This window comes from Callorhinchus milii, unplaced genomic scaffold, assembly GCF_018977255.1.
Source record: "Callorhinchus milii isolate IMCB2004 unplaced genomic scaffold, IMCB_Cmil_1.0 Scaffold21, whole genome shotgun sequence".
NCBI lineage: Eukaryota > Metazoa > Chordata > Chondrichthyes > Chimaeriformes > Callorhinchidae > Callorhinchus > Callorhinchus milii.
The window spans coordinates 2,606,251-2,631,780 of NW_024704762.1; the positions used below are offsets into that span (position 1 = coordinate 2,606,251).

The 25,530-nt window shown below is 43.0% G+C and overlaps 1 protein-coding gene across 2 annotated transcripts in view; it reads left to right on the forward strand.

The window, feature by feature from the left end:
- sh3gl1b (SH3-domain GRB2-like 1b) overlaps window positions 1–25,296 on the forward strand; it is a 75,312-nt gene extending 50,016 nt beyond the window's left edge. Inside the window, exons 2-10 of one of the 2 annotated variants that reach the window (XM_007901129.2) lie at window positions 1,726–1,794; window positions 4,184–4,256; window positions 8,835–8,978; window positions 10,701–10,834; window positions 11,604–11,762; window positions 12,683–12,786; window positions 15,959–16,086; window positions 19,886–19,933; window positions 21,615–25,296. In XM_007901129.2, coding sequence (XP_007899320.1) covers window positions 1,726–1,794; window positions 4,184–4,256; window positions 8,835–8,978; window positions 10,701–10,834; window positions 11,604–11,762; window positions 12,683–12,786; window positions 15,959–16,086; window positions 19,886–19,933; window positions 21,615–21,811 — 1,056 coding nt within the window. In that variant the 3' untranslated portion in view covers window positions 21,812–25,296. The remainder of the gene's footprint in view (window positions 1–1,725; window positions 1,795–4,183; window positions 4,257–8,834; window positions 8,979–10,700; window positions 10,835–11,603; window positions 11,763–12,682; window positions 12,787–15,958; window positions 16,087–19,885; window positions 19,934–21,614) is intronic. The other variant, XM_007901130.2, reaches the window with a different exon arrangement.
- Window positions 25,297–25,530: the final 234 nt, after the last annotated feature.

A 25,530-nucleotide genomic window follows, 5' to 3' on the forward strand; every position in this document is an offset into this window, starting at 1 on the left:
AACGCGGCAGCCAATTGCGCACAGCAATGTCCCACAAACAGTCGTAGATTGAAAATGACCAATTTATTATTGTTTTTGGTTTTGGAGGGATTATTATTAGGCTCTGTGTGGAGTAAGGAAACTTGCCCAAGGTTTCGCCCTCTGCCTGGGATTGAACTCAGGTCTCTCACTTGCAAAGCGAGTGCTCTAACCTCTGAGCTACAGGACTCCACGAAATATAAGTTGTTGTTGTTAAATCTCAGATATAAAAGTACAAAGTTAATGCAGGTAATTTGAGGCTTTAAGTGCAACCTATCTCAGTACTATGCAAGTATGTTGTCCCTCAGTACACATGTTTGTTTTGTCAACTTTCTTCTCTTCCTCTCTTCCCCACCCCCCCCGCTTTTTCTCCTTTCCCAAGTACCTTGTCCAAGTGTTGATCCTCCATATTACAAACCTGAATGGTGAGTCTTCATAGAGATCACAACCGTCCCTGATCATGTCATTGCCCGACATCCACTCACACATGCTTTCCAGCTGGGGGAATTATTGGATAGTGGGAATCCTGGCTTATCGTCACAAACCCAGGGACTCTGAGATCAATTAAGTCAGCTGAGTCTGTATAACTTAGTGCTTCACCAAGCAATAACTTCATCCACTGTACCTCTGGGAAGCCCTAGTGCTTGTATATTTATATTCTTGCATAGCTTTGCCATCTACATGTATAGCAAACATTCCTGTCTCCTTGCAACAACTTTGCAACCGTGCAGTCAATCCTTACCACATTCCTGCTTTATAATTAAGACTCCGTCAGTTAATTTTACATTTTTTCATTGGTGAGCATGATAACGGTCGATCATCTCTAATTAGTTATAATCGTGCCTTTGTAGCGTGCCTTTGTAGCGCTCGCTTTTTAGTGACGTGGCTTTAACAGCCAACAACTAACCCTCTATTTTCATATATTTCTATAGTCAGGTTAGATCTTAGTCTCTTTCAAAAGATGGAAAGTGTTACAAGCAAACATAGACTCTTTCCAATTAAACCAAAAATACATTTACAGAACAGAGCAATTAAATCAAGATTGATGAAGCAATATACCGAGCACTGACTAGCAAAACCAAGAAATCTTAGGAAAATAATAATCCAGGCCTTGGTATAGTAAGTATGATATTGTAAAGTGCTTTGAGGTATTTCAAGGAATTGCTGGCATGTAGTCAATGTGCATTTGTGGGCAAATATGCCCACTGGAAATATGCCCATTGGATCCCAATGACCAATTTAACTGAAGATTGCTGGAAAAAAACCTTCTCTTTCTGAACAGTGTCATGGGTTCGTTACATCCACTTAAACCCTGGTTTAATGCCTCATCTGAAGGATGACTCCTCTGGCAATACAACACTCCTCTCCCCCCCCCCCCCCAGTGCTACCCTGGAACGTCAGCCTACATTGTGAGGTCTTGTGCTGACATGGCACTTGTACCCCATCTGGCTCAGAGGCTAGACTGACTCAATCCTATGACTGACCAGATCAAATGAGATGAGTTTGAGTGTAGGATTCTTGAAGATAGTAGAACTTATAGCTTGCACAGTCACCTCTGGAGGTTTCTAAGCGGCGACTGTTTCTGTTATTCCAAAAGCTACTGGAGGACATTAAAATTGAGCTTCCTTATTGTAAAATGACCATATTACTATTCACTTTTCATTCTTATTTTGAAGTGTTTAAACACTTTTGTTTTCTTCTTTTCAGCTGGTCAGTGAAAAGGTGGGCGGTGCAGAAGGAACCAAACTAGATGAAGACTTCAAAGACATGGAACGGGTAGGTGAATTGATGGGTTTATCACCCTGACCATGACTGCTTTTCTCCACCTCCGCTCAAATCACTCACCCCCACCCCAGTTTCACGCCAAATACTGCAAAAATCCGTATTTACACCTTTGTTACATCTCATCTGGACTCTCAAACTCCACCATCCATAAACTCCCAACTTATCCCAAACTGCAGCCTATATCCTCACCTGCATCAAACTGTGTACCTCCCATCATCCCAGGTGCTCACTAAGCTCCACTAGCTGCCATCAGATTGATTTCAAGGTCCTCACCTATAAATCCCTTCACAACCTAGCATCTCTCTCTCTCTCTCTCTAATCTTCTACCCTAGTCATTTCCTTTCCCTAGACTCGCTGCAAGTTCCCTGTCCCCTTTGCACCACCATTGGTGGCCGAGCCTTCAGTTTCGAGGCCCCTAAACTCAGAAATCCTTTCTTCTATCCTTCCATCTCGCTACCTCTCACTCCAAGTCCCATCTTAAAACTTATCTTTTTGACCGGGCCTATGATCACCTCCCCCTTTTCCTTGCCCCTGCTCAGTGTCCAGCCTGCATCTCTGTGAATTATTCTGAGATGCTACATGACGGGCATTATATAAATTGGTGGTGTTTGTCTATTTCATATCCTTAGCTGTGCGCAATGGGAACCCAACTACTGTACATCTTTTATTGTAATAGAATTAATCATAATCCGAATTAAAGGATCCTTCATCAGAACTGAAACAAAAGGAGTGGAAGAAGTTCATATATAAACTACATCAAACTGGGCTACTAACAGACTTGGATATTTACCAAATTCATTTAATATTATCAAGATTGCAAGGACATTTTTAGCTGCTTTTGCACAGTCCTGTCAGTTGGTGTAGCTTTAATAGTTTTTAAAGTGGTTTACAGCTCAGAGAAACATTGGTGGATGTGCTAAGAGCCTAAGGAAATCAGAATGTTTTTTCTTGGATTTTGGAGACTTCCTTAGTTCTACATAGCCTGATGGTAACTATAAATCTCTCTGTTTTAGGAAATAGACTATATTACCATAGATTAGGATACACAAAGACACTGATTGTGGTTATATTATTTACAATGCCTGAACTCTCACCCGTCCCAAGTCTTACAGGAAATGTTAAGGCCATATCAGATTTTTTTTTACCCTTCATAATAACCCAGACTCAAAGCTAATCCACAGATGGAGTCATTGTACTGAATCCACAAAGTGTACCATTTTCCTCCCAGACACGATGCTTTCTGACTAAACTGCCTAAAGCTCAATTATCTGCAGGAGAAAGAGAAACTGCTTGGTTTGTCCCTACTTGAAATGCAGAGCTCTGTAGATGATTGAAATAGAAGGTACTGTAGTTAAGACACCCGTGGCTTCTTGGCGGGGAGCGAATACATGATATGCAATGGTATTGATGCAAAAAACACATGGTCTTGCTATACAACCACCATCTCTAACTAAGATTGCTAAGGGACCAGCAATTTGCACAGCATGTTTGGGAAAATTGAACAACATAGCTGCAAAATGTACAGCGTAAATGCAATTCATTACAGACACTAAAAAAGCATCGCAACTGATAATTCTTGCACTGAACTGTTGAAAACTTCTACATATCCTTAGCATAGCAGGACTCTGTGAGTAAGTAAGTCTTACAGAACACATCAGAACTTAGTGATTGTTATTTTAACATAATTTAATGTTGCAAACAGTAAGTTGAACTTTCTCCTTTCACCAGGGCATAGCTAAATAATGGCAATATTTTGTGAACAACTGATTGAGCAATTGAAATCTAACTGGCAAGATTTTTACATCAATTTTAATCTGAAGTTCCTTACATCAAGGGGAAGTGGCTACCAGTCAGTGTAGATTAAGTGGAGCAACAATGTGTAGAACTGATCCATTGAAAAAGTTACTATTAGTGCCATCTGCTGGATATTTAACATTCAATATCATGAGTTCCCAACAGGGCCTACCTAACACTTGTCTTAAAATAAAGGTCTATTCACTCACCTGGCAAATTGTTCCAAACCACAACAATAAATTATATTTACACAGTGCCTTTCACGTCGGGGTCATGTCCCAAGGCGCTGACAGTCAGGGATTTGCACCCGAGCTGAGGATTGGGGTCAGGAGGTGTAGAAGGCAGGAAGGGTTATGGGTAGGAGGGTGGCCAAAGGCTTGGTTGAAGAGTAGGGTCTTAAGACGGGCCTTGAAGGAGGCAAGGTGTGGGGGGGCATACCTGTATCACAAGAAATATTTTGAATATTTGTTCCAAGCTTTCACCATTTTTAATGTACATCCTCTGATCACCATTTGATTTATTGACAACTTATTGATGCACATTGAACCAAGGTGAGATTACTGTTAATTGTGTTGCTTGGTTTCAGAAAGTGGATATCACCAGCAAAGCTGTGATGGATGTGTTGACCAAAACCACAGAGTACTTGCAACCCAACCCAGGTAAAAGAGAGTGCCAGGAGCCTGAGACAGGAAATGTTGATTTCTAAATGAACTGTACACTTCTGGTGTATTTGCTTTGTAATGTGCTGCTAGGCTGTAGCATTGGAAACTCACAATGATGCAGGCAGAGTTGTATTAGCCACTACCTTGTTTCAAGCCTTTGTCACATCAAAACTTCTCAAAAGAACTTCACATAATGAGAAATGTTCCCAACATGGCACTCGCTACAATTCAAATTATTTAATCAGTAGCTGGCTGAGCTACACATCTCAACTTTGATTCTCGTCCTGTGCTCAGTTTGCTAATCTCTGCACGGATGTGAATATGGACACTACAATCGCTCTCAGTGCTCAAGGTTAGGAAATTAAACCAGGGTTTCTGCTCTTGGTCGATGTCTGGTGTGCATGTGGTTTTCAGCCTCTTCTTCAGGCCCACCACGGTCAAACCTGCTGTCTGAACTCTGAAAAACAGTGGTCACCACCACCACAAATATATATATAGAGAGCACCCTCATGCTGATTAGCATCCCAGAGCAATTGACAATGGCCGAGCACGAATCGGACCAGGGGAAAGGGTGCATATGCACTGTCGAAGAGGAAGGACTATACTTTAAAACATGTTGGCGACTTTGGCAAACGATTGCTGATGACTGGTGAGGAGGCCAAAGCCAGTGAGCACAAGTCATGTGTGAAGAGCAGGAAAATATATTTTCTGTGCAGCACTTAGATCTTCGGGTTGTGACATAGCTAAGGAAACATCTTTGTGTTACAGTCATGTATAGGAATGTGAGTAATAACTTCCAGCTGTGCATTGTATGCATTTGGTGGTTTTACTGCTGCATTTAAAGAGAATGAAACGACTAGAAAACAACACAGCCATTTTACAAACTGTTCCATGTCGAGTGAAAATGATTTTGACCGAGTTCAAATCCCCCTGACAGAGAACGTACCCACAACCTTCTGCCCCTGACTGCACAATGGATCTGAAGGATTTGCTACTGGGAATTGTGGCAATCCATGCTGCCAGATTCAGAAAAATAAAATACTGAAACAGCATAACCACCAAATTACGTGGGAATAGCACCTTTCACATTTAGAGGACATCCCAAGGTGCTGGACAGTCAGGGATTTGGACCCGAGCTGGAGGTTGGGATCAGGAAGAGTGGAGGACAGGGAGGTTGGGTGTAGGAGGGTGACCGAAGGCACGGTCTTGAGAAGGGCCTTGAAGGAAAGAAGGAAGGGAGCGAAGCTGATGGATTGGACTGGAGTTCCAAACCACACAATTATCAAGAATTCAGGAAAATAAGCTTTTGCTATCACAATGAATCCTCTTGTTTAGTGCACTCTGGGGACCTGTCTCTTCAGCTTCTAGTCTATTTGTGTAACAAAGAAACACACCATAAGTTCCAGAATAGCTGCATTAGTTTAATGGGGATGGGTGCTTTGAAATGACCTGGGAGCCTTATCTGGAGTTGCCAATTGCTTGCAAAAGAGTACCGTTGCATTACTTGCTGGTGCTGTGATTTTCCAGGGTCGATCAGGATACGCTATCGCTTTGCATCCAGGATTATAATCCGGAACAGAAGGCGCAATAGCAATGAGAACTCGCATTTCATTTGGAATATAATCTACTTGTACAATGGCAACAACAACAAAATTACATTTGTAAAGCGCCTTTCATGTGGGCCTACGCATGAAACCGACCACCTGCTCTCTTGACCCCATCCCTACTCCTCTCCTTACCTCCCAGCTCCACCTCCTTGTCTCTCTACTCACTGACATCATAAACCTCTCCCTGTCCTCTGGTACTGTTCCCACCCCAATAAAAACCGCCGTCATCACTCCTATACTTCCAACCAGTAAGAACCATGTCATCAGTTATGTTGCTTGTGTGCCGAAAATTCATTGGTGCGGACTGATTGATCAAGCAACTAAGCCTTGGCTATTACCTTGGCTCAGTTGGTAACAATCTTGCTTCTGGGTCTGAAGGTTGTGGGTATGTTCTCTGTCAGGGGGATTTGAGCTCATAATCTAGGCTGGCATTCTAACGTAGTGTTTAGAATCACAACATTATTGAAGGTGCCGTCCTTCATATGGGATGTTAAGTTGAGTTCTTAACTGCTTACTCAGACTATCTTCCTATGGGGGAAGAAAGTAAGTGGTGTCTCCTCGGAGTTGAGAGGGCACCTAAGTGACATGTTGCCAACAGAATATTGGAGTTGAATCATCAGTGGTGGTCTCGGTAATCTAGTTCCTGAGCCAGGGAGCAACGATTAGGGTGGTCCTAGTTGGACAAGCAGTCAGAAGTTTGCTCAAATGGTCGTTAAAGAACTAACACAATTCAAAAATCGAAGAGAGTTCTCCCAGGATCCTGACCAACAGAGTCTCCAGTTAAATTGGTCATTCTGGCTGTTTGTGGGGCATTGCTTGTTCTTGTGCCTACAAAGGCCTAGTCCCTACGTTTAACCTTCATTCCTGTGAAGTGCTTTGAGGTGTTTAACTTGATGCGGTGTGTGGACATTCAGTGTTAATTGTGTTAATTGTACCTCACACTGCCAAGACTCACACATGAATAATGGTGATGACGAGCTACATAGAATTGCATAGACTGTACAGCAGTAAAACAGGCCTTTTGGTCCAATTAGTCCATGCCAGTGTTTACAAGAGCCTCCACCCCTAATCAATCCCCTCTTCCTATTCTCTCTCTCACACACCCACTTTTCCCAGTAAAATCATAGAATTATACCACACAGGAGGAGGCCATTCGGCCCATTGTGGCTGTGCCGGCTCTTTGAAAAGAGCTATCCAAATCAATCCCACTCCCCCGCTCTCTCCCCATAGCCCTGCAAACTTGTCCTCCCCAAATAATTATATAATGAAAAAGAAAGCCATTGGTGTCAGGAGAGAAGGGGAGAGGAAAAACTAATCAGATGAAGAATATTGGCTGTTTTCAGAATATACTATTAATAAATAATTGCTGTTGCACCACAAAGCCCTGCATGTGATTTGTGACGTGGCATTTCCCTCATACTGTCAACAGATGAGAACCAGGTTTGTGTTCTCCAAGGGGCAGAAAGCAAAGGCAGAACTCTAGGAGTTTCAGGATGAATTTCCTCTGCAGCTTTTAAAATTCATTTCCTGATGGAACGAACGTCTGTTAAGCATTTCAATAAATTCTTGAATTCCGAATCTTGCAGCTAATAAAAATCAGTACCAAATCGGAGCTGTGACAAAGTACATTGTTTTATTGATCCACAAAAATAAATCCCAAGGATTAAACTAGGTACTAGTGCAAGTTTAAGCAGGGCCTCTAAAATTTTCTTGGCTAACAACCGTTTTTTTCTGCACCACTTCATTGTGGCTGTTAGCCAATGCCGTAAGCGAGTGTTTCTCACCCTTCAAAAAGTAAAATGTGATTTTAGAAAGAAAAAGTTTATTGGGTTATTTAATATTTGATAATGACCTATATATATTATATATTATATGTATTATATATATATATATGCTGAGGCTAAAAGAGCAAAGAAAATAATTGTGCTGTGAAAAATGTGACTGTCGTAAGTAATGGGTGCAGCTATGCAATGGCTTTGCAATTGTTCTGATTTGAGTTACTGACCAAAGCGCCCAGGCTTTGGGGAATACAGAGCTGGCCCTGATGACGTGTGAGGTTTCGTGGTGAATCTTGTTTCTCTGCTGATGGTACCAGGGCATCGCAGCTGATGTGGCTTTTAAGTGGTAAAATTCAAGCTGAATTCAATAGATTGTTTGGTATAATTATTAACTCGCGAATGGAATTTTAAAAACTTCTGCAAAAGCGTTCCAGCTGTCTTTAACTATAGTACGGTAGTTTCAAAATCACCCAATGGATCACAATTGAGAAACTGATTCTGTTTGCATTGATTTATAGAGACTGTATAATGTACAGAAACCCGCCATTCAATTCATGCCAGTGTTTATACTCCACGTGAGTCTGTTTGAGACTTAACTGTTGGTGCTGCTAGTATGGTGGGGGTGCAGATTAAATTTGAAATGTGTTCATGGTTGATTATTCTGGAGTTTTAGCTTGATTTGATGGGTGTTCAGGAGCTTTCTGCAAGGAGATAGCCCATTATCGATTAGATGAACGTTATGATTTCATGTACAACAAAGAAAACACAAGGACTTTATGATGTCTTCAGTTTACAGGCCGTGAACATGTCTCTGTATTAGCGATACTCATGTAATCTTGTGAAGGTTCTTGTGAAATGAGGTGTTTGGAAGAAAATAGTTTTTTCTGATTAATTATTTTGAATTGTATGGGTAACAAATTACAATTCAATTTGGTAGACTATTGCAATGTCTTTAATTTTCATAAAGACAATTGTTACAGTATTGAATACGGTATTTGCGAGCTGATGGCAGCTAACATAACATGTATGAGCAGGAGTAGGCTACTCGACCCTTCGAGCGTGCCCCGCCATTCAATCATGGAATTTGTCAGCTATTTGTCAGTCTTTGTTTTGGCATGGACGTCTGTAATCTTGTGCATCTTCTGTGGCTTTTTCTATGGGGAAAACTAATCGATTCTGTCTTCATACAGCATCCAGAGCAAAACTCACAATGCTGAACACAATGTCAAAGATTCGAGGGCAAGTGAAGAATCCAGGCTACCCTCAACCGGAAGGGCTTCTCGGAGAATCCATGAACAAATTTGGACGGGATTTGGGTGAAGAATCAAACTTCGGTAAGTGAAGTATCATTGCCTGGAAATCATTTTATCCATCCAACAGAAGCCAAGGGAGAGAAAGACGTATTGGTTCTTATCTTGAGCAAGGAGAAAACATCGCAAGGAAAGAAGCTTGACGTTTTTTTAAAAAAATGTGAACATTTATTACTTGATTCTGATACTCAACAATAAGACTCTGAAAGGGGCCTTGAGACAGTTATACAGTAAAACACACATAAGTCTGATCTATATAAATCATAATTGCCTAAGTCATACATGTGGAGTCCTGTAGCTCAGTGGTTAGAACGAGTGTTCCAGGCAGGGCGAAATCTCGGCCAAGTTTTCTTATTCCACACACCTAATAATAATCCCTCCAAAACAAAAAAAACAATAATAATAAATTGGTCATTTTCAATCCACGACTGTTTATGGGAAGCTGCCGTGCGCAATTGGCTGCGTTTCGTCCACAAATATACGGTCAATTAACTTTACAGCATATTCTGTGAAGTGCTTTGAGACGTCTAGAAGATGTGAAAAGCACTATATCAAATGCAAGGATTATTATTATTATCTTCCCAAGTCCCATTCAAGAGTTTATATTCTCTGCAAATTTGGCAATTACTTATACTTTGCAGAAGTCATATTAAATGTACAGTCCTCACCTTCAAAGACCTCTGCGTCCTTGCTCCTCCCTAGCTCTGCGATCTCCTCACCCCTTACCCCCTACCAACCTCCCTCTGCTCAGTAGGTTCTGGCCTGCCTCACGTCCCCCACCTTGCATGCCCACCATTGGCGGTGAGCCTTCAGCCCCTCTGCCCCCCCTCTGGAACTCCATGGCGCAATCTCTACGCCTCGCCTCTCCCTTGCCTCCTTGAAGACCCATCTCTTTGACCAAGCCTTCGGTCATCCTCCTACCCCTACCCTCCCCGTTCTCCACCCCCTCCTGATCCCAACCACCAGCTCTGTGCAGATTCCTCACTGTCCAGCACTTTGGGACGTCCTCCTGTCATGGAAGGCGCTAAACATTTATAATTTGTTGTTTTTGTTGTATAGTCCCAACTTATATGACGTGTGTGGGGTTTACTGTACTTTGTGAAATTGTTCCTTTGTAAAATTAATTTTATTGTCAATTTTATTCATGTCCTTGCCTTTCCATCATCCTTTTTATCCACATCCCCAGGGAAGGGAGTGTTAGACTTGGCTCTTCTTAAATTAGTCACAACCTTGGCACCAATAATAATAATAATAATAATAATAATCCTTGCATTTGATATAGCGCTTTTCACGTCAGGAGGACGTCCCAAAGCGCTTCACAGAACACACTGTAAAGTGAATTGACTGTATATTTGTGGGCAAACGCGGCAGCCAATTGCGCACAGCAATGTCCCACAAACAGTCATGGATTGAAAATGACCAATTTATTATTGTTTTTGGTTTTTTGGAGGATTATTATTAGGCTCTGTGTGGAGTAAGGAAACTTGCCCAAGGTTTCGCCCTCTGCCTGGAATTGAACTCAGGTCTCTCGCTTGCAAAGCGAGTGCTCTAACCACTGAGCCACAGGACTCCGAATACTCATGATTATCTGTGTTTTGTGCCAACTATTTTTGAAGATGCCCTTTTCCTGGCCAGGCAGAGCTGCAGTTACATGTCTCTGGTTGTGATGTGGTCCAGGTGAGTATTGGCATTGCAGTGCTGTGTAAACTGAGTCCATTTTTATCTTTTCATTCTGTCTGATTGAAGGAGGAGCGCTCATCGACGTTGGTGAATCAATGAAGAGGATGGCAGAGGTGAAGGACTCTCTGGACATTGAAGTCAAACAGAACTTTATTGATCCATTACAGAGTCTATGTGATAAAGATTTGAAAGAAATACAGGTAATTTATTGGGAAAGGGCGACTTATATATAAAAACACATTGCGCTGGTGATTCTCCTGCTTGTTCTGCGTGTCCTGACAAACAATGCAGATATCATTCATAAGAACATAAGAAATGCTAGACGAAAAAAGACCAAGGTCCATCTAGTTTGCCTTCCACCTTCTGGGCGGTCGCATGACTGCTGTTTGAGAGAACTTGCTCAGCACAAATTGCCTGCAACGTTTGTCAATTTTTTCTATTAAAAAAAGTATTGCATTTGATAATAAGTGTTGTGTGTTAATCTGACGCAATGGTAGCACTCTTGCCTTTGAGTCAGAAAGGTGTGGGTTCAAGCCCCATGTCAGGATTTGGAATCACATTGTCTAAGCTGACACTTCAGTGCAGTGCTAGGTGTATTGTGTTGTACGATGTACCGCCTTTGGATGAGATATTAAACCGAGATCCCTGGTGCCTGTTCAGGTGGATGTTTTTTTTCCTGGTGTCCTAGTTAATAATCCCTCAAATAAAATGAGTCACTCAATCCCATGGCTGTTTGTAGGGCATTGCTGTGGTTAACTGGCAGCCACATTTTGCCCACAAAATACAGTCACTCCACTTTACAGTATATCCTGTAAAGCACTTTGAGATGTCTCAACAACATGATATGGTGCCATATCATATGGAAGCATTACTATTTTTATTATTATTAGCAATGCTCTGCATTGATTTAGAAGTCTGCATGGTACGAATTAAAGCTCTAAACTATTTATCTTGACTTTGGATTGTCAGCACCACCTGAAGAAGCTGGAGGGCAGGCGCTTGGATTACGACTACAAGAAGAAACGGCAGGGCAAGATCCCTGAGGAGGAGATCAGACAAGCCATGGAGAAGTTTGACGAGTCCAAAGAAGTGGCTGAGACCAGCATGTACAACCTTTTAGAAACTGACGTAAGGAGCTTTGCAACTCCGTCTGCTCTGCCCTGCTCTGGGGTTACTTTTCACAGATCCACATTACACTGCGTTCTTTGCAGTAACCAGTAATATCTGATCAAACATCATTGCTGTCTCCACGCATTTCTTTACTCTTTCCCATATCATTCTATATTTTCATCTCCCTCATGTGAAGGTCTAACTTCCTCTTAGATGCATCTCCACCTTCTGATTCAACCAACTATCACTTCAGGCAGTGAGTTCCACACACTCACTACCCTTTGTGTGAGGTAGTTTTTCTTAAATTCTCTTTTTGATCCCCTGTCTCTGTCTTACATTTGTCCTGGCTACGAACTTCCTGGTATCTTCCTCGTAAACATACAAAAATTAGATCAAACTGGCTAACTCAATAAGTTGTGCACAGAACTTGGGACCAGAGGTTCTAATCCTACTTGTGTCTGTTCAGTGCTTCTCCATTTCAAGGTTGATGAAATGTGTAGTATGTCTTCACGCATTTCATATAAAGAAACTGAGCAGACTGAAGGATCATTGTAATGATCAATGAGGCTTTGGGAAATTTAGATATACACTCAACCTTGCTTGCCAAAGCCATGAGAGGTTCATTGCAGGACATGGACATCAGACCTTTGTATTGGTAAAGTGCAGGAAATTCCTTTTTACTGAGGTTTAACCTCATAATGATAGGATGAGCCTGTTTATACTATTGGCGAGTACTGGACTTCTCAATTCTTTTGAATTGCCGGCACTGAAACTCTGCTGAGATTCTGAGCCCTCCAACTGGCAAATAAGTATTTTACAGTTAGAATAAAGCAGAGTAACCTATTTTATGAGGAATGAACCTGTCAATGACTTTCGTGTTCTAGAATCTGGGTGTGCAATAACCTGAACTAAGCTTAACTCGGAGCAATTGTTTGCAGATCGAGCAAGTGAGTCAAATGTCAGCCCTGGTGGAGGCCCAACTTGATTACCACAGACAAGCGGTACAGATACTGGATGAGCTCTCAGACAAACTAAAGGAGAGGTAAGAAACACTCTCTTACTCCACTCAGTTGAGGAGACCCTGCATATAGCAAACACCTGTGTGTCACACTAAATCATTGTGCGCGGCACTCTGTCTAGGACAGTGTTTTAAAACATCGAAACAGGCAGGAGAATGAGCTTAAAGTCAAATTATACAGCGCAGGAGGAGGCCATTCGCCCATCGTGTCTGTGCCGGCTCTTTTAAAAGAGCTTCCAAATCAATCCCACTCCTCCGCGCTCTCCCCATAGCCCTGCAAAACTGGTCCTGCCCAACATAGTAGGAAAGACAGTTGGTATTGATGACTGGGTTGCGTTTAAAAGCAAGGAGGTCTGTTTGTTGTGCGAGTTTCTCAGTAGCAGAAATGAGCAGTTATACAAGCAGTTCATACCAAACTTCAACAGAGAGAGCAAATAGATGTTGTAGTTAGCTGGTAAAGCTGCAGCTGAGAGAACCTTAGAAATCTGCAGCACAGCAGGAGGCTATTCTCCGCATTGTATTAGTGTCAGTGTTAGGTTCACCAATAAATAAAAAGAGAAGGGAGTTTCCTTCTTTTGGGTGTCCTGGCTAATCCCCCAAATAAAATTGATCACTTACTCCATGGATATTTGTGAGATATTGCTATGGGTAATTGTCTGCAGTGTTTCGCTCACAAAATACAGACACTTGACAGTATATCCTGTGAAGTGGACTGACATGCGCTTATCTGGAGATGATAAATAAATGTAGATATCGTAGCTAACCAGTATTATAATAATAATAATCCTTGCATTTGATATAGCGCTTTTCATGTCTTCTAGACGTCTCAAAGCACTTCACAGAATATACTGTAAAATGAATTGACCGTATATTTGTGGGCGAAACGCAGCGCACAGCAGCATCCCACAAACAGTCGTGGATTGAGTGTCCAAATTGTTATTGGTTTTTTTTTCTTGAGGGATTATTATCAGGGGTTTAGAATAAGGAATTATTAAAAATAATTAAAAATAAAGAACAGTATTAGTTCCTCCAGGTGGCTCTAATCATCTCCCACCCACATTCTGCCACTCACCGTGAATCACTGTGCCACTTACCAGCGCCTTGGGACGTCCTCCCGATGTGAAAGGCGCTATACAGATGTAATATTTTTGTTGCTGCTTTTGTTCAGATTTCTCCAAGCCATTCACTCAAGGAAGAATGGGCTGGAAGGGGTTAATTGAAATTCACGTCAGACTAGATTAGTTGTTTTGTCTCAAACCCAGGCAAATTGGGACCTGCAATAATGGGACAATTGCCCTGAATTTAGACCTGGACCTTACTATTTATTCTTTGGGGTTTTTTGGAAGTGCTGATTTCTTTTTTGTTTCAGTCCTATACTTTCTGCGAGTTTCTCGGAATGCATTCTTTTCACCGTCTGTGGTCTGTATCCTTGGAAACTGCTCCTGTAAATGTTGATTTGGCGGAAACACTTCCTGGCGATGGGTTGGTTGTTGGCCAAAAAAGGTTCTTTTGAAAAACAAGTGTGTGGTGGTGTGAGTTGAGGGGGTGAGAAGGGGACATTTGCTCAGAGCTGGTGCCTCTGGTTAATGAATAACCCTTCAAAGTTGAGTGACTTTAGCCTTTGACAGAACTTGTAAGTACTTTCCACGGCTGCCCCACTGTGAGCCTGCCACATACCAGCTTCTCGATGGGAATCTTATCTCCCACTGCTCCAAAGGGATCTAGTTTGAAATGAAATGTTTTGTTTCCCTTCCCCCCACCGCACACATGCTTGTTTGTCTCCTGCCTTCTTTCCCCTCTCCCCCTTTTGTCAGTGTGAAATCAATTCTAGAGGCAAAGCACCACTTTTTTTCATATGAATAGCATGAATCCTGACGTTATCAAAGATAACACTGTAAGCTACATGTCTTTGGAGTGTTAGTCATATCTGCAAAGCTCCATATTTCCAGTTTTTTGCTGATCTTCCTGCTGTAGAGGAGAATCGAGTGTGCTTTAATATAAAAAGCTTGAGCAAGATTTAGGTAAAAGTGAAACTATGAAAAGCTCAGTTTAAGGAGAAAATAACAATCATCCATGTATTTGATATAGAGCTTTTTACGTCAGGAGGACGTCTCAAATGGTGGTGACTTTTATAGTTAAACGCCTGCAAGCCTGTCTCATAATTGGCACGGTCAAGATGGGAGAAATTGTAAAAACTCACAAACCATCACTGCTCAGTTGGTAGGAAGTTGTTTATGTGCAGCCAAGACTTAAAAACTGTCTGAAACCTCTGGATTTTATTTTTGACTCCTAACCACCAGCAACCTTAATTTGTTGCAGATGTCTCAGCCTAGGAGTCAGTGAGTCATTTTCATATGTGAAGTATATTTTCAAAAACCCTTCATGAACTAGTTAAGACTGCGGAGTCTGTTTGGGATATGATCACAGTCTGGACCACAGGGAGAAGCGTTAGTGACTGGAGAGTGTTTAAATTTTAGTTTTCATTTTGAAACCAAACAGAAACACAAGGAAAACAACAATTTTTTTAAAAAAAATCCATGACTGTTTGTGGGATGCTGCTCTGTACTATTAGCTGCCGCGTTTTGCCCACAAAATACACAGTCAATCTACTTTGCAATGTATTCTTTGAAGCACTTTGAGATGTCTGAACAAAGTGATAAGGCGCTATATCAAATGCAAGAGGATATAATTATTATTATTGAGAGTATTCTGCTCAATTGTCATCCTGCCCACTGTCGAAAAATAAGGCCTAGTTGGGTCAAAGAACCGTTTCTGTTCCGTTCTATGTGACTCCCTTGTACTGTTTAGTTTTTCTGCTCTTTCCTCTGGACTTCAAGCTTCCAGAGCTGAGCTCCACAAAGTAAACGGGTTGATTCAGTGTATTGAAAGTTCCTGTTCAACTATTGTGAACTAGGAAAGGATTAATAAGTGCTTTGAGTTGCTGCCCCGCGCATTAGGGTGTTATATAAATGTAAAAGGCAAAACACTGAAATAAAAACAGAAGTCGCAGGGAACACTCAGGAGGTTAGCAGGTCAGGCAGCATCAATGGAGAGAGGTTAACATTTCAGGCCGATGACATTTTGTCTGACGAAAGGACATCGGCCTGAAACGTTAATGGTATATAAATTCAAGTGGTTGTTGTTGTTTGTTGCTGTTAATCCTGCGTCCTTTCTTGTGTTAACTCTTTGTTTGCAGGATACAAGATGCTTCCGGTCGTCCCAGGCGTGAATATCAGCCCAAACCTAGAAGTAGTTATTCCGATTACGGAGATACAGACCATTCTAATGGTGGCTTCTCTTACAGCGGACCAACAAAAACACAAGGTGAGAGATAGGTTCTGTTAGTCTGAGCTGGGCTGGGCTCCTGTATGTCCATTGGTCTTAGGACACATAGAACACAGGAGGAGGCCATTCAGCCCATCAAACCTGTTTTACCAGTTTGTTAACTCTCGACAAATAATAATTCCTGCATTTGTTATATCGCTTTCATGTCAGGGCGTCTGAAAATGCTTCACAGGATTTAGTGTAAAGTGCAGTGACTGTATTTCTTAGGCGAATACAACAGCCAGTTTCCATAGAGCAATGTCCCACAAATAGCTATGAAGTGAATGGCCAATTTTATCCAGGGAATTGTGGGCTAAGACACTGGGAGTAACTCCCTTCTCTTTCCAAATAGCCCCACAGAATATTTTACATTCACCTGAACAGGCAGACGGGATCTTAGTTTAATGTCTTATGGAAAGAATTATAACTCCACACTGCACTCTCCTGGCATTCAGTTAGAGTGTGAGCCCAGACTGTGATCTCAAAGGCCTGAAGTGGGACTTGAACCCACAAGCTTCTAACCTAGAGGTGACAGTGCTACCAACTGAGCCAGGCTGACACTCGGGTGACACTGATTCTACCCAATGTACTGTTCGAAGGTTCACATGTATGGATGTTAATAATAATATTATTATGTGTGGATGTTGGTTAAGTGGAGGGGACAGGAGTAAATCGGTGAGGAACAAAAGCCCACTATCTTCTGAGACTGATTGTTCATTGTGCTCAGCAGGAATGTGCTGGGCCTCCTGTTGCTCTGCAACCAGCAATGCACCAAGATTATCTTTTCCGTTTTTATTATGGTGAAGAATTTGATAATATCTGGATCGTTACTGAACAGGATGTACCAATTGTGAAAACTGGACTGAAATGAAGGGGGGAAATGACGGTTTTATTTTGGTCAGTCGGGTGCTTGACACATTTGGAAACCCATCGCCATACATAAAGAGTATCCAAACCCCATATGTATCCCTCTTACACACAGAAAATTCCCTGTGTCTGGCATGTGCACTCTCTGCATGGAGGGACTTACCTTGCTTACTAATCCTGGAAAGTATGAGGCACAGGTTAGGAGAGCTGAGGCTTGAGGACCCTCCAGTGGGTTACTGCTGGGAGTTCAATCAGCTAAAGCTACGCAGCTTTGCCATTGAGAGCACAGTCTGGCAAGATTCTCCCTGATTGTCCAGCTAGGGCCACTACTACTACCCCTTAGGGATTTGGCTTTGCAGAGTTAAAAGATATTGTGCTCTGAAATGCTAGGCATCCGAATAGTTCAGGAAGTAGCCAACTGAGACCGAGAGGGTTGATTTGATTCTTGGGTGCCATTGTCAAGGACCCTGATTGCCTCTCCCCCCCCCACCCCCAAACCACCCTTAGATGAGCTGTTCTGATTGTGGTATGAAGTCGTACCAGAAAATTTAGTTGAGACCACATGTGATCCAGCTGGCAGGCTGTCGGGCTTAATATATGGACTAGATTAGTTTACCAGATTGCTACCACCTCTTCCTTCAGAAGTATTCTCTTTCGAGAGGGGATAAGAGAGAGAGAGCAAGTGAGACAGACGAGGGTCAGACTGAGGAGAGCGAAGCTTTGTTCTATGTGTAAAAGGCTGACTGCACATGTGAGTGTTATTTATCAGTTGTTGCGTGATCAGGCCTTTTCTCACCAAACTCTGTAATGTTTAGCACCAAGCTGTATCTGGTGAGGAGTAGATTTACTTACTGCCTGGTCTATTTATTGTACCTCAACCCAGTGAAAAATATCCCTCCCTCCCATCTGTGTGGAATCCTGCAGTGTAGTGGTTAGAACACTCGCCTCGCAAGTGAGAGGACCCGGGTTTCATTCATAGGTGGGGCAAAACCTTACTCCACATGCCTCTGTTTACCTAACAGTAAGTCGGAACCTGGTTGTTAGTCGATTGGCGGATTGCTTTCCAGAGGTAATTATCCCTGCCAAAAAAAATTTATAATTTGGTCACTCAATCCACGACTGTTTGTAGGACCTGCTGTGTGCAATTGGCTGTTGCGTTTTGCCCATATAATATGCAGTCAATTCGCTAGCATATATTCTGTGAAGCGGTTTGCGATGTCTGGACAACTTGATAAGGCTATGTCAAATACAAGCATTGTTATTATCTACGTGATCCATGATATCCTCAATTTGACCGTCAAATCCCTCCAGTCCCACTCTTCTGCCATACCCTCCGTTCTGCAAACTCATGCCTGCTGCCCGGGCGAATGGTGATGGCACACATGCAGTGCATGCCAATGTCTGTATACATGGACTGCATGTTTTGACTGCAACCAGACATTCAGCGGGCATACAGAGATGGATCTACATCCATGCACTGTTAAGCATCTCCTTCACATAAGTGACAGCAGTGCCTGTGGGTATGAACGCTAAACTACTGCTGCTGTTGTTCGTATCTGGTGCAGAGCAGAAAGAACAAATGCTGAACATAAATTATTCAGGGACTTGGGATACCTCTGTAATATCTCAAATGAATGCACAGCTGCCTTTGTTCTATGTAATGGCTTGTACCTGGTCCAGCTCTTCCCTGAATTTCCCCTACACTTCGAATCTCTTTCTGTGAGTTAAAATTGGTTTCAAAAGCAAGTGTCATCTCTTATTTGATGTTATTTGATCATTTGTCTGTAATTCAATTTTGATTAGTTTCCCTGACTGTTCTGATTGACTGACATAATAATACTAATAATAATAATAGACGTCTTAAAGCACTTCACAGAACAGACTAAAGTGAATTGGACTGTATATTTGCGGGCAAAACGCATATAAATGAATATGGAGGGCAAGCTTCCATTAACTGTTGGGCTTTTGTATGAGGGGGAGGGACAGAGAAATTAATTCATCATAGTTTTTATTTTTAAGACGAGATCTGGTTTGTAAAGATCAATAGATTTGTGAAGTTTGAAAGCTTCCTGGTATCCTGGCCAACAATGCCCTCAATAAAAATTGGTTAATTCTATGGCCGTTTATGGGACATTGCTATGTACAAACTGGCTGCTGAGTTTTGCCTACAAAATACAGTCAAAACTACTTTACAGTATATCCTGCAAAGCGCTTTGAGAAATCTCAATGATGATAATTGTATTTGATATAGTGCCTTATCACGTCTTCCAGGCATCTCAAGGTGCTTTGGTGAGAAGCGATGCGAGAAGGCTCTATATCAAGTGCAAAGATTATTATTAAAGCTGTGCAAAAACTACATGGGACGCCGCCAAAGGAAGAGACTAATGTCTGGATGAAAGGACAGACTCGTGGCGATGTGATAGTTGAATGTACTGCATTGTTTGTTTATTATATTTTGGAATTAGGAAGGCTCTACATAAAACTACCCCCAGAAGGTAGACTGGGTAACCTGAGGGCAGGATAGGAGAGGTTTTGTGTGGATGTTGAGGAAGTGGGCTTGATGGACCAGGTAGACTTCTTGTTCCATGCGTCCTTCTGTCCTGCCACATTTCAATGGAGGTTACAATTGCCACTTGTATAGGCCTTCTCTGTCCGGAGGACGTCCCAAAGCGCTTAGTCTATCAACTTAATGAGAGAGAAGAAAAAGGGGAATGAATAATCCACAGGGAATAGTGCAGTCTGACAGTCAATGAAGACCGCAGCCTTAGTCACCCTATTGGAGGAGAAAACTCATTAGGTTTTTGGGGGGAGAAAGAAAATGATTAGATTTAGATCCAGTTTGATTAGTATGAATGGTTTATCCTTGAGCTGCACTTCAGTCCCATTTAATACATTACATTGAACTCTTATTTTCTGTTGTGCTCCAAAACAGCTTCGTTCCGCTCAGAAAAGCCACGGACGGCATCGGCTGGGTCTCCTCGTGAGTAGTGGGCCCAAGCGCCTGATCTGTTTCCCGCTTCTCCAGGGCTGCAGGGCCTGTCGTGTTTGAGCGCCGATCGATGCTTGTCCTATGAATCGTAAAAAAAACTCTGAAAATAATGACAACGAGCTGTTAACAGTCATTCCTGAGTGTGGGGCTGTGTGGCTGGTTTTGTTCCTCCCACGTGAGAGGCAGATACTTTAATGTTTGAAGTTTTTTGGTGGTGATTCACGCGCGGTTGGCGGCATCTTTAGCAGCAGCACAGCACCACCCACTGGCACAACACAACATTGTCTCCTTTCCAGATCTCAGGCTTGAGATCTCAGCACCACAATAAGCTTTGCGCCTCACATCGTGGAGTCCTGTAGCTCAGTGGTTAGAGCACTCGCTTTGCAAGTGAGAGACCTGAGTTCAATTCCAGGCAGAGGGCGAAACCTTGGGCAAGTTTCCTTACTCCACACAGAGCCTAATAATAATCCCTCCAAAACCAAAAACAATAATAAATTGGTCATTTTCAATCTACGACTGTTTGTGGGACATTGCTGTGCGCAATTGGCTGCCGCGTTCGCCCACAAATATACAGTCAATTCACTTTACAGTATATTCTGTGAAGCACTTTGGGACGTCCTCCCGACGTGAAAAGCGCTATATCAAATGCAAGGATTATTATTATTATTATCGTTAAACATCTCAAAACCCTTCACAGAGACAAACTGGAAACCAGGTCAGGTAGGAAGTAGGAGGGGAGATGACCGAATGCGCGGTAAAAGAGGATTTCTTTTATAACCAAAATGCAAAATACTGCAGGTGCAGGAAATTTGAAAACAGAAACAGAAGGCGCCGGGAACACTCAGCAGGTCAGGCAGCATCGATGGAGAAAGCAAAGTGAGTCAACGTTTTGGGTCCATGGAAGGGTCGTGGACCTGAAATGTTGACTCACTTTCCTTTCTCCATAGATGCTGCCTGACCTGCTGAGCATTCACAGCGACTTCTGTCTTTGTTTTCAGGTTTTCTTTTTATGAAGGGTGTTGGAAGTTTTCTGCTAGTGTTTTATTTCAGCAGGGAAGCTAATTTTGTTGATGGCTAAATGATCAGTATTGGTTTACGTTCCAAACAAATCGCAAGCGAGCCTGCAACAGTCACTCCAGCACTCCGTGCTCTAAATTTAGAGCAGGTTTTTGATGGAAGTTTTGTTTGGACTTGTGTACGAATGGAGGTGCCGAGGGCTAATTGGCTGTCAGTCAAATGGATTTGCTGCATAGCTTGCAATTCTTGGTGCGCGAATATCGGCTGATCCCGAAAAGTGGCAAAGACTGAAAATTGGTCTGCCACAGTACGGTGCTCTCGCACAATGCTACAGTTTACAGAAGCTGCAGATTAGTCCCCCATGATGACTTCCAATGATCCCCGAAGCTAACTGCTGCTCTACTGGCATATTAACAGCATGCAATTGTCACAGAAGAAAGAAAACTGTTGTGAGTTACAGTCCGCAGCACAGATGTTACTTCCAAGTATTTCACTGTTCAGATTAATTTTGATTCAACAGGAAGTTCCTGCTGTAAGGAAAATCTTACATCTTTGAAGCCAGTGAGCGGAATGGGAATCTGAGGTAATATCAGACCCGTTATTAGGCTTTCCTTTGTGCAAGCTGTTGATTGAATTCTCTTGTGTTTTGTTCAAGCTCACCTCGATCAGCCGTGCTGCAAGGCGCTGTACGACTTTGAGCCAGAGAACGAGGGGGAACTTGGATTCAAGGAGGGGGATATCATCACACTGACCAACCAGATCGACGACAACTGGTATGAAGGAATGCTCCACGGCCAGTCGGGATTCTTCCCAGTCAATTATGTCGACGTCTTGGTCCCATTACCTCACTAAACGTGCTGAACTGGACACCGGAACTGATCCAAATGGAGGGATGCTTTTGAAACATTCCTTTAATTTAAGAACCCACGTCGTCCTCTGTTTGTTCCCACAGTACAGTGTTCCGTGGCATCCAATGCATCGTGTCATTTTGAATCGACAGGAAAAATGTGTTTGATTTTTTTTTCCCTGGGTTAATGTGAGGTCTGAAGTGCACCCGAGCTGCTCTGAATGTCCTCCAGCAGGTGTGTGAGAGGTCGGTGTTCAGGAGCACGGATCCTTTTCCTTAACGTTCTGGCTCGGGCTGACAGAAGCGTAAGAGCCGAATTAGACTTTTCTTTTTGATTCCCTCCTCTCCTCCTCCTCTCCTCTCGGGGGCTGCCTGCCTCGTGCTGGGAACAGTCGTAAGGGTGCTGGGCGCCCGTTGAAACCTGCCCAAGAGGCCGTTCTTTATCTGAGCCCAGACGCGGTCTGCAGGTTATCCAATAGCCGGGAAGGAGAGGGGGGGCATCGCAGCTGATTCTGTGAAAGTCGCAACCCTTGCGAACCTCACACTGTGGCTGATTCTGTCCTCGCCGCTGCAGTTTTTAGCAGTGATCACTGGAGATTGGGTTGGGAACAGGAACCAAACTGATTTTTAAAAAAAAAAGAAAAAAAAAATCCTCTTCTTTCCACTCCCTCCCACCTCCCCATCCCCCGAAAAAAAAACAGGCCGATAGTTGTCCCAAATGCTGCTCCAGCCAGGAACAACTAAACTCAGGCCAGGAACCTGAACTTGTGCTCTGTGTAATGTAGCTCTGACCCAGATTGTGGCTTTACCCGGTGAGCCATCGGAGTCAGAGGAGCACATCATTTGAAACACCAGCGTAGTAAGTGGTACCTAAGGAGGAATGGTGATGCTCCTGTTATTTAACTCGCTGAGAGCAGGCTGTGGGCATTGTATCAGACTGCTGCAGGCCAGCAGGACATGTCCATGGGGAGGTGAGAGCTGTGAGGACCTCAGCTTGGAGTAGCACAGGTCACCGCCAGAGTGCGGCGCAAATGGACAAATCGTTTCTTAGCAGTAAAGTGGGATGTGGGGAGTAAGGTGCTATTCTCCTTCCCCCTCTTTGCATTAAGTACTCCCTACAGCATTGGCCGTCAGTCATTTTTACCCCATGTCGAGAAAGGGTTTTTGCTCCTCTTTATTTCCTTTTTGAGGGGATTAAGGAAACCCTATCTGTCCAATGATTAGTGATGGGGAATAGCCTCAGACTTGAGGTGGTCAAAAATGTACCAGCGACTGCCTTAACACAGGGGCAAGTCCCCCTCTGTTCTCCTCGGCGGAGCCGTACCCTCGTAAGGAAGCTTCTCATTCTCAGTTCTGACCTAAATGCTCCTCTTCCTCATCCTTATCCCTCTCCAGCTCTGTTAATCAAGATGCATCTTTTCAACAAACCGTAAGTAACTCAAGTCTGGGTGTGTGACACTGCTACTTAGCTCGCTCTGAAATGGATCGGAACAGTAGCTTCTTAATTTCTCTTTCCTCATCCGCCACATCACAAGTTTCTTCAACCTCAAGCCCCCACCCGAAGGTGTTGACTCAAGCACTTTCCCATAGATGGACTTCCCTCTCCCGCCTCGCTCAGATATCCATTCTTTGCTTGTCCAAGAGTAGGGGCGGTTTGGAGGGGGCATTGCAGCCGAGCTAATTCCGTTCTGAATCAATGTGCTTTCCAGTCACTTCCAGCAGGGAATCTAGCATTGCAATTAAACCCCTTAGCCCCCACCTCTCTTTTTGCTTCCTTTTTCTCTCCTCCCCAAGCCCAGGAATCTGAGGCTGAATGTAAAGTCCAGTCAGTCCCTTGGCCGAGATTGGCTGTTTTTTTTTCTAATATTTTTCTTTGCAGCTGTAAAAGGCAGTGAGATCGTGGCTACGGAATATTGTTGCTAAAGTAATCAGTTGCAGGATTTAGATAAAAGCTAACAATACCTAATGGAAAACCCTATCATTTTTTTCACAGATTAAAGTTAATCATTTTGTCAAATTTAGAAAAATAAGTCCAGATTATTATTTAATTTGCTTTTCGTTCCCGAGACGCCAGAGAGTGGCGAATCCTGGACCGTAATAAAGGTTGGAATTTTTAATGCCATGAATTTGTTGCAGTTAACACGTGCTGTTTAAAGTGCTGTACGTGGCTCAGAGAATTTTTCAGTTGACTACAATTATGGAATCTTAATAACCAAATGGCAGTGTTATCTTTCCATCTGTCGACCGTTCAGAGAAGTTGGGTGGAGGGATGGGGTGGGAGGTGAAGTCAAGGTGGGCCTTTCTGATATGCCTTGTCTGCCATGATCCTGTCTCAGGGCTCCTGTTCTTGGCCGTGGGGCTGCTAATCTCCCTTTTACTTTCTGCGTCCCAGAGGGTGGGAGTTCTAACAAATTAAAATTTTGACACTTGCCTTCCCCTCCCCCCCCCCCCCCACATTCTCTCTGTAGGGCTTGCTGTCTGTATATGTGTGCGTCTGCCTCTGTGTATGTGTGCATCTGTCTCTGAGTATGTGTGAGTCTGTCTGTATCTTAACCTCTCTTCTATCTTTGTGTACGTATGCACGAGGAAGTTGGAGATATTTTCCCCCAGAATTCTTGATCTGTTCGAAAAATCCCCGGATGGTATCTGTTTGGCGATGCATTTCTGCACAAGTGTCTTTTTGTGCATCACACTGCATGGATAGGTCTCCCCCTATTTCCTTTTCTCCCTCTCTTGCTCTCTCTGAAACTGTGTGTACGAGTGTGTGTGTGTCTCACTTGATCTTTGTATCGTTCTTTGTTTGTGTCTGTGCGTGTGTGTGTGTGCGTGTGTTTGTTGTATCTGTGCATGAGTGCGTGTCTTTCTCTGTATCTTTCTCCGTGCATGTGTGTGTGTGTGCGTGACTGTCAGTCACTCTTTATCATCTGTGTGCACGACTCTTGCATTGGGCCACTCTCCTATATTCACGCGTAAGTAACTGGAATGGATTTGAAACTTTGTTTTGTTTTTGCCCGGCGCTCGAATAAGCCTCGACCTCGATACCTTTGGCCTGCACTCTGTCGTTTAACTGTCGTGAAAGTTTGAACCATTTCGTACCGATGTCTGCATTGACCTCGGAATGTGACAAATGATCCCAGTGTAAGACCTGCAGAAGTGTCCTCGGTTGGAGACTGGGCCACGGAACTCCCAGATTCACACTTAGTTCTTTGTAAACACTAATCACGACGTTCCACGTATATCAGTGTCGTACTTTTTTTTTATACCGTCACAGAGGGCTTTGTGAGAGTTAACAATCTGTGATCGTATCTGTACTAATGCTTTAAGAACCTGATCTATCTTTTGATAAAGATATAAAGTTATGGACTTGTAACTCAAAATATGTATCTTTTTTTACCGTTTAATCCTGCATGTAGTATGTATAGAACTATACACTGTAGTGTTTTTTTTTGTTAGGATTATGTAAAGAATAAACCAGCAGCAGGTGACTGGGCTTGGGTTTTGTCGAGGCAATTTGTCTGCATTTGTACTCTCCGTAACCATGTGTTTAATCCCAAAATCCGCTGCCCATATTCTCACCCCTACCAAGCGCTGCACTCACATCAACCCCAATCATTACCAGGCTCCACTGGCTCCCGACTGCAGAACTGGTCAGTTGCAAGATCCTCGCTCACACTGTTGTACAAATCATTTCATGGCCTAGCTCCCTCCTTTCCCTCTCCGACCT